At 34.0% G+C, this 9912-nt stretch overlaps 1 protein-coding gene across 1 annotated transcript; it reads left to right on the forward strand.

Moving 5' to 3' along the window:
* The first annotated feature begins 5869 nt into the window (after positions 1 to 5869).
* On the forward strand, positions 5870 to 8437 carry LOC109794005 (GDSL esterase/lipase At1g23500). The gene is made up of 5 exons (XM_020353479.3): positions 5870 to 7118; positions 7217 to 7347; positions 7450 to 7677; positions 7759 to 8014; positions 8099 to 8437. Exons 1-5 carry the CDS (start codon positions 6851 to 6853, stop codon positions 8296 to 8298), a joined length of 1083 nt encoding a protein of 360 aa, XP_020209068.3. The 5' UTR covers positions 5870 to 6850; the 3' UTR covers positions 8299 to 8437.
* Positions 8438 to 9912: the final 1475 nt, after the last annotated feature.

Below are 9912 nucleotides of genomic sequence, written 5' to 3' on the forward strand. Positions count from 1 at the left end.
ATATAGGCCTCAAACTTTGCCGGAACGGCCCGTTCCAAATTCGGAACGGCCCGTTCTGGACCATAAAAACATGGGTAAAAATCACACCCAGAATGGCCCGTTCTCAAACCAGAACGGCCCGTTCTGGTTGCATTTATTACTCACAACTGCCATAGCCTGTTCTAAGCCCGTTCCAAGACCATTCCAAGCCCGTTCCAAGGTCGTTTTCGCTTAGAGTTAAAAGCAGTTTTTAATAGTCCAGAACGACCCGTTCCAACTTGAGAACGACCCGTTCTGGGCAACGAACTCGCATATATTTTGGTAGTTTGGAACGGCCCGTTCCAATTTCGGAACAGCTCGTTCCAAGCTACTAAATCACCCCTATACCTTTATAAAATTTACCAAAATACCCTCAAGTTAATAAAATAAAAAAATGAAATAAAAATGGGGTGTTACAAGCTCAGTAAAAATTTTCAACTAAGTGATGTAGAAAAAATCAACATCAAACAAGCTTCACATAGGCATTTCAATCACAGAGGTCACTATAGCAGCATTGCAGAGAAGTAATTAACATACAACACACCTCTTCGTATTCGTAATGCACAATCACTCCCTTCCCAAGGATAACGAGCCTGGGGAGCAGCTGTTTCTCCTTCATCATCTTCAGTGTGATCTAAATGCCAAATTCCTCAAGACATTACTTGTTGTCATAACAAACACAGTTCAATATTCACACACAATATTTACATAGGTATACGCTACTCACCATCCAAATCTTCAATGGCATCTCCACTCTCATCATTCAAGTTACTAATTTCAACCTACAATCAGACAGCATTAGGTGTCAAATTGCTTCCAACAAAAAACTAGCAACATGAAAAACTTAAATTCTCAATTGATGAAATTATTTATTAGAAAGGGAAAGATCTAATTAATCTTAAGTAAAATTTTGAGTTTCATCCGCCATGATTGCTGCAACACAAGTAAAATTTGTACATGATTAGAATTAAAAATACATATAAAAAAATAATAAAAAGTAAGTAAATAGAAAATAATGCAAAAAATTAAACTCCAAATATTACTAAATCAAATTTCTTTCCAAAATTAAGAAAATTCAATAAGAGAATCACTTAAGGGGAAACCCATAACACTCTTAATTTGTCTACCAGGGAAAAGCCCCAAACTCCCAAATGCTATAAATCATAATCAATAATTCAAAATAAAACAGAAAATAATTATACAAAAAACACTGGAGAACTTGCTTATTGAACCGTTAAATACTAAAACCAAACAAACTTTTCAACCTAATTAATCTAAACAAAAAAAAACCTCAATTGTTAATGCACAAAATAGATAAGCCATGTAACGACCGCCTTAGGGTCGCCACAACAACAAAAACTGAACAACACATAATTAAGAATGGTATATAATAAAGAAATGAGAGTAAAGGCCAGCTACACTAGAGTGAAAATATTTAAAAACGAGTCAATTATTTTCATCATGTAAAACATAACCTTATAAAAGTCATCATCAATAAGGTTATACAGTCATCCAAAAAGATAATATATGTACAACATCATGAAAACATCAAAAGGGACACCCTAGGTGCTGGTCAAGCTCTAAGTCTAGCCACTTCTCAAAGCAGCTACCCAAAAACTCCTTGCCATCCCAAAGCCTCACACGTGATCTTCTCCCCCACGTAGTGAGATCATCACAGTCCACATCATGGAAATATAAGGGTTAACACATATAAAACCAACCATAGTACAATAAAATGAAATATCATTAAACTAGATATTCATCAACAGTATGTATCCATACCAAGGGAATGACAACATTATAACAAGTCATTTTCATGCCAAATATAAACCAATCCAAAATCAAATGTATACACATCCATGCCAATGCATACATATTCTATAATAATAAAGAATCCATAACCAATGTATACAATCCATACCAAATGCATACATATTCCACATCCAAACCAAAGTCACACCACTGTATAATCCCATGAAGTACCCAACACATCCAAACCAAATGTTGACCTCAACACATCTAAACCAAGTGTTGAATTCGTGAACATATCACCTGCCCATGTCACACACCTAACCTCTCATGAAAAATATACAGTTGGGTTACGTCGTCACGTAACCTTGGTGAACGCGGCCACTTCATCCATCGGTATGACTCAGCCTTGCCCTCATACCGGTAGCAAATAGAATACTTAGAAGAGTACTTCAGAATCCACCTAACATCTGAAGAGGTTTATTATATAATCTTTGGAAAAGTTCCATATTGGAATCCTCACCATGGGACTCCCAAATTCCATATTTTCCCAAAGACTATATCCTGATCTCACCAAGAGATCTCCCAATCCATACCATAACCTTACTCCTCTAAGTCCTATTATCTTTCCAAACCAAACACACAGCATATTCCATAATTACATACAAAATTTTCCATAATCATACCAACTTAACTAAATCACTCCTTGTGAAATGGCAACCTTCACATAAAATAGCATATCAGGAGTTATACTACTCCTATCATGCTCATACTTATCTCATATGAAAGATAAGAAGATTTCCTACAACTCTTATGAAGACATCAAGTCCTAATTCCACCATCTACTTTGTTAAAAATTCTAAAATCCGCAACAGCTATAACCAATGTTGGCAGCTTGACCCCTGTTCACTAAAACAGTCATATCTGGAGTTCTAGACCTCCTTTTTGGGTGATTCTAACGCCATTGGAAAACTAACATCCAAGGCTACAACTTTCATGAAGATTTAAAGACCAGACATACTCACGCCCGACGCATTCAGATCGCGCCTGACGCAAACTCAAATAGAAGCCTACAGAGGTCTCAACGCCCGGTGCAATTCCAGATAGAGACTCCCAATGAGTCTCCACACCCGGTGTACTCAGATCATGCCCGGCGCAATATTAGTAACCAAAAATACAAGGCCCACGTCTGATAGTGCGCCCGGCATGGTTCTCCCCACGCCCGGCGTGATTCAACCAGGGATTCCCATTCCAAATAGCGCCCGGTGCGACTAGCCTCGCGCTCGGCGTGATTTGACAATGGTGGTCCTTGATGAATGTACCCCCGGCGCCAAGAACAGCGCCTGGCGCATGTCCAACCAGAAACCCCCAAAAACTCGAAAATTCCTTCCCAACACGAACCCAATCCAAATTACACGAGTTTGAACCATTATAAGGCATAAACACTATCCAAAAACAAAACATTAAGTGATAAAATCAAGTTTTAACCATTTATTCGTGGAAATCATGGACAAACCCCAACCAAAACCCTTTCCCCTCAATTTATCCTTAATCATGCATAAATCATGGAATTAATGTGATATTTCAAACCCATACACACCAGATTAAGTCTTATAAGTACTACCCTTACCTTAGAAAACTCATAAATGAAAGGTTTGAACAAAACCCTCAAATCCCAACTCAAACTTTAATCCCCCTTTTCAAGGCTTTAGAGGTTAAATCTCTTGAAGCTCTAGTTGTGAAGATTGATCCTAGCTTGATAAGCTTCCCAAATGTGTCCTCAGCTTCCTTCCGGACCAGAGCCTCTCTCTACTTCCTCTCTCTAAAACTGTCTCTATTTGACAAATGAGACCCTCCGGTCCTAAGTCTCTATATATAGCCATTTTCCAAAATTTCCAAATTTAACCCTTAGTAACTGTTCACCTCAAATATTCTATTCCTTGAAGTATTTCAACTCCCTAAGCTCTAAAATAACCTCAAATTCACTCAGAAAGACCAGATTTATCTTATGTTCCCATCCTTCAATCTCCTACCCATCCTATTCCTTTCCATGCAATACTCACAACTCACCACCATATGAAATGTAATCTATATATATATATATCAACACTCAAACAAACATCACCCTCTGATACATATGCTTGGAATAATGAGTTGCATGCCATAATATTTTACTTAACTAAGATGAGAAGGAAGGTGATCAGTCTTTTTTCCTCTTAGTACCAATTCAGTATAATGGTGTACAATGCATCATTCACCAAATTCATGCACACATATGCCTATATAAACCTCTCATCTCATACTACAAAATCACTACTATATCCAACAACCAATCAAAATTACATAAACATACAACATGCACAAGATAAGTACATTTCAAATCCACACCTCCAAATCCAATCCAAATTCAAATAAACAACATACACATATATATAAATACATATATATACATATATATATATATATATATACATAAAGTATATCTACTAAATAGCCCAATATTTCCATGGCGTTACAAGCCACTTCCAGCACTAGTAGCCAGAAGAACTCCCATACACAGAAATTACGAAAATCGCAGATCCATACGCAACTAAGTGTGTCTTATGTGTTCTAAAAATCTTAAAAAAAGTGATTTCCAAACAATAATAAAAGAAAACCTAACACGCTTAAAGATACACAACCATATTCCAAAAACACACATCAAATCCAATAACTAGAAAGGGAGAAATAAACGGTAGAAAGAAGAACCGATTTCAAACATCGAAGAGTGGAGAACGCAAAAATGATGGAAACCGATTCGGAGCAAGACATGATAGAAACAGAAAAATCAAAGGAATAGAAAATAAGCGAAATCGAAAGCGAAACCTGATGAAGTGAAGAAAAAAGGATTGAAATAAGAGCAAAGTGAATCGTATCCCAAGAGAGAGCAAGTGTGCGGTCGGTGGTTGCGATATCAAAAACCCCTTTCTTTCGCTACAAAACTGTGTTGCGGCCAAGCGAAACAAATCGTTTATTAGAGATTCAACCTTCATCTAGAGAACAATGAGGATTTAGGGTTCCATCCACAGTTTGTGCGCACTTCTTTGCAAAACAAGATGATGCTTCAAGAGAGGGTTCTTCGGGGGGAAAGGGCTCACGCAGGTCAACAAATAAAGACAACAAGGTCATGCTTACGATTAGAGAACAATGAGGATTCAGGGCTAGGTTGCACATGCTTTCTTTGTAGAACAAGATGATGCTTCAGAGAGTTCTTTACGGAGAAAGGGCTCTCATGCACATCGGTTACTGGTGAATCGATGTAGATCTATTTATAATTATTCACAAAATTGTCACCGCGCATTTAATACTACATTGGTCCCACTAAAAACGATGTAGAATACTCAATATTTACATTGGTCCCGACCATAACCGATGTAATATGCTTTATATTATACACTTATTTACAAAAATGTCACCGAATTTGATTTCTATACATCGTTTTTACCTAAATTGATGTAGAATTGATGACGTTAAACAGTAACTTTCTAGTAGTAATTTAAATTCATAACTATTCATTAAATATTGAATCCTAAATTCTAATAAATTTAACTATTAGGGTTAACGTAGTGGTTGGGTGAGGAGGGGTTGAAGTAGTTAGAAGCATGGGACCTAGGTTCAATCCTCATTGCAACTATCTTTGTAATCTTTCTTATCTTTACCAAAAAATAAATTCTAACAAATTTTATTTTATTGTTTAAATTTTATATTTATTCATTATTTGTTATCCTAACTTGTAACAATTTTTTTCTCTGATATTTGAATTTTATATCTATTTATATAATTTTGTATCATGAATTTCAAAAAAATTTATTTTAGTTTTAATTTTATATCTACTTTTTTATTAGTATACATAAATAGACTTGGCATGCTAATTTTTTATTTTTCTAGTGTTTTCCTTTTACATCTATTAATTCTTTTTTATCCTAAATTGTAACAATTTTTTCTAATGTTAGAATTTTACAAATATTTATTTATTAAATGTCTGTAGAGTTGTCAAAGTAGCTTAAAATCCATGAGACAACCCGGTCTACCATGGGTTTAAGATAGTTTGCGTCAGAAAATTTTGGTTTGTTTCAATTGTAAGAAAAATTTGATCCGGCTCATTTACAATTTGACTCACTACGAATCAACCTGTGGTGAGCCGAGTTAGCTCACAAGTTGGCTCACCTAATTTTTTTTTTAATTTTTATATTTTTGAATGTTAATTTATGTGATTATATATTTATACCATTGATTAAATTTTATACATAATAATTGTAAATTATGATAATTAGTGTCAATTTGATATTATTTCTCAATATTTTATGTAATAATTTTAATTTTATAAGTTGATTAAATTGGTTGTGGATGACATCTAATTCCCTTTTGACATTTTATTTGTCTTATTTCTTAACATAGTTGTAATTCTAAAACATAATATTATAATATATATTTTTTATAAAGTTCAATTATGTTGTTGGTTTTTATAATTTAAGTGAACTAGCTCGTTTAACCCATCAACCCATGGTAAGTCAGGTCAGGTTAATTTCTTTTAAATTCACCTAAAGGTGAATCGGGCCGGATTGATCCACCTATTACCTAACCCATGGTGGGTCGGACCGAATTACCTACTTTAACAACTTTAAATATGTGTCCTAAATTTTAACAAATATTATCTAATGTTTGAATTTATCTATATATTTATCTATTATTAATTTTGTGTCTAGAATTGTAATGATTTTTTTTATCCATAAAAAAGGTTCAAACCTAATCTTCCCTTCTACTCTAATTCATTTCTCTAATTATTAGGGTAACTCTAATGGTATATTGTTACAATTTGATTTTAATACTTGAATTTTATATCTATTCGGCTTATTAATTTACATTAAACAGACTTGAATTTCTATTAAAATGTGATAAATATGAAATATTAACGGCCATATATATGGATGGAGAATTAATATATATATTCATTCTTATATTCATGTCTTGCAAGTTGCAACGAAGTTGTTATCTATAAATACTATCACTATGCGTTAGTATTTTGCAAGAAAAAGAGTGAGGAATGAAAATGGATAAGTTATTTTGTGAGAGAGTAGTAACACTAACAGTTGTGTTGGTTTTGTTTGTTATGATACGATTTCCGGAAGCAGTAGCTCAAAACGAAACAATTCCGGCATTGTTTGCATTTGGTGACTCAATCCTTGATACCGGAAATAATAACAACCTTCAAACGTTAGTTAAGTCCAATGCTCCTCCCTATGGAAGGAATTTTCCGGGAGGTAAACCTACCGGAAGATTCTGTGATGGAAAAATACCCACAGATTTGATAGGTAACAATATATACACATTCTCTTCTCTTTACTAAATCATTTTTGAGTATTTAAAAATCCTTTATTGAATAACTTGAATGTGAATATATTGCATGTAGCAACGGCTCTGGGAATCAAAGAAACGGTACCAGCATATCTTAGTGCTAACTTGAGGTCTCAAGAACTCTCCACCGGAGTATGCTTCGCTTCAGCTGGTTCAGGAATTGATGATCTCACTGCTCAGATACAGGTAACGTAAATCCTTTCTCCGTCACATAATAAGTGTCGTACTTATCGCATAGTGATTGGTTTATTACATGTTATTCCCTCATTTCTTCTTAACACTAAGCAGGGAGTTATATCACAACCAGCCCAACTAAAAATGTTTCAAGAATACATAGGAAAGCTAAAAGCAGTTGTTGGACAACAACGTGCGACAGATATCATATCCAAAAGCTTGTACCTCGTTTCCGCAGGCAACAATGACATTGCCATTACCTATTCTCAGATATTAGCCCCAACACAACCTTTTCCATTATATGCCTCTCGTTTAATTTCCACCACTTCAAATTTCCTCGAGGTACATTGCAATGTACAACAATAAATTATAGTTAGTGCAATTTTTGTGGTGATCGATGTTAGTTATATTACAAATTTGTAGAGTCTATACGAACTTGGAGCACGAAGAGTTTGGGTACTGAGCACATTGCCACTCGGATGCTTGCCTGGAGCTAGAACAGCCGCGGGAGGACTATTAAGGGATTGTGCAATCCTTGAGAACCAATTAGCACAGTCATTCAATGGTCAATTATCAACAGCAGTTAATTCTATCGGTGCCACCCTTTCCAATTATGACATTAGGTTTATCGATGTCTATACTCCTCTCTTTAATCTCATACAGAATCCTCAGTCAGGAGGTTGTTTTCTATACAACGTTGCTTAATTCAATAATTAGTAGTTTTGTTAGCATTAATTGATGACTTTACAATAAATAATTTCAGAGTTTGATGACGTGGCGGACGCGTGTTGCGGAACTGGCGCATCCAAAATATCAGGGATATGTAACCTTCTCAATGTGTGTCCAAATCCTTCCAAATACGTTTTCTGGGATTTTGCACATCCAACTGAGAGAGCTTATCAGCTTATTGTCTCGTCTGTACTACGGTCACACGCCAACAATGTTTCCTCTCTCTCACACTAATGTATACCACTCATGAAGATGTAACTACTTATTTGTTTAAATAATTTTAGCATGGACTTTTAATAGACGTGCATTTTAATCTTTTGATTGGTTGTAGGAGTTATAGAAATTATGTACGCATTGTTTTATGGCCATTGGAGTGGACTAATAAAATTGCACCTTTTCTCTTATTAAGAACGCCCAATGGCATCAACTAGAACTGTACCTGCAACCAAAGAAACGCAATTAAAATAGAAGGGTACTCATTGAGGCAGTTCAAACTCTCCGTTTTCTTAGTTTGGCTCTTCGAATGGAAATTGAACCCAAATCATAAAGGAAACCTTTTGTAACCTCAATGAGTAAGATGAAACTTAAAAAAAATAATGTTTGATTATCAATGAGATTTTTTTTGTATTCTCAAAAATAATTAAAATATATGTTTTGTTAACAATACATTTTCTTGGAAATGCATATAATAATCATTAAAATATTTTATTATAAAAGAAATATTATTTTATTATAATAAATAAATAAAATTATTATACCTACATTATAAATATTTTTTTATAGCATTTACCTTTATAAATTATGATAATTCCATGTAAAGAATAGATATGCTTTTTTTTCATTAATTAATGCTTGAAAAATTCCCTTTTCATTCTAAAAAGTTTTATACAAATATTAATTAAGAAGCCAATAATCAAGATATTGGCGTGAAACATGCTTTCAATATTGTCTAGAAAAAATTATTGTACAATATAATATGTAACAGTGGCATATATAGTAAAAGCAATTTACATTAAAAAAAATTACTAAAAAAATAAATTACCTAATTCTTGTGGGAGAGGTATCATGGAGTTGACACGAATGATACATGATTCAGTCCAAGCTTATGAGTTCAACATCCCTTGTGACTAATTATTAAGTGGATAATGGTGTTTTAGTCTGAAAATCTTGAACATATCATTGGCTTCGTGTCTAGTTATTATAAAAGTGTCATCCCCCTATTTACCATTTTATACATTAAAAGAATCCTTTGAGAGAGGATTTCTAGCAACAAGTATAAATAGGCGTGTTATTTAATTATATGATTAAATGTTGTTATGTTGTTATTGATATTGCTTTAGAGCTATGAGGGTTTAGGAATCCTAAGAGTTAAGTTATCCCTAAGATAGTTGAATTAGAGTTAGGTTGCTTCGTTTTAAGGAATAGTATATAAAGTTTTTCTTAAAATGTGAACCTCATAAGTTTATGTTTTAAGAAAAACTAGAGAGAAGATTTATGGAGTCTGAAGAGCACTTCTTCGGTCTTCTTCTCCTTTTGAATTCTTCCTTCAACCTTCCATTTTAGATGATTTGACTATCTAACTTAGAGATTTTAGCTCCTAGAGTAGGATTCTCAAATTCAAAATTTTGCGAGAGTCTTCTTCTTCACCTTTTCTCTTTTAGATTCGTTAGAGGTAAAGGAAGTTTTTGAATTTGATGTTGTTTGATGAATAAATGCTACTTTGTTGTTTGGATTCATAAGTTAGATGTTGATTTAGTGAAAATCTTGGATTTGAGATGATTTGGAGAAGTGCTCTTGAATGGTATTTTTGAGTGACATGAGTGATTCTTACATTTTGATGGTTGTGTG

This window comes from Cajanus cajan, chromosome 9, assembly GCF_000230855.2.
Source record: "Cajanus cajan strain Asha chromosome 9, NIPB_CcT2T_4, whole genome shotgun sequence".
NCBI lineage: Eukaryota > Viridiplantae > Streptophyta > Magnoliopsida > Fabales > Fabaceae > Cajanus > Cajanus cajan.

Coding starts and splice junctions, on each gene's coding strand:
- LOC109794005 (XM_020353479.3), top strand. CDS start 6,851: ATGAAAATGGATAAGTTATTTTGTGAGAGAGTAGTAACACTAACAGTT. Junction 7,119..7,216: donor AATACCCACAGATTTGATAG/GTAACAATATAT, acceptor TATTGCATGTAG/CAACGGCTCTGGGAATCAAA. Junction 8,015..8,098: donor ACAGAATCCTCAGTCAGGAG/GTTGTTTTCTAT, acceptor AAATAATTTCAG/AGTTTGATGACGTGGCGGAC.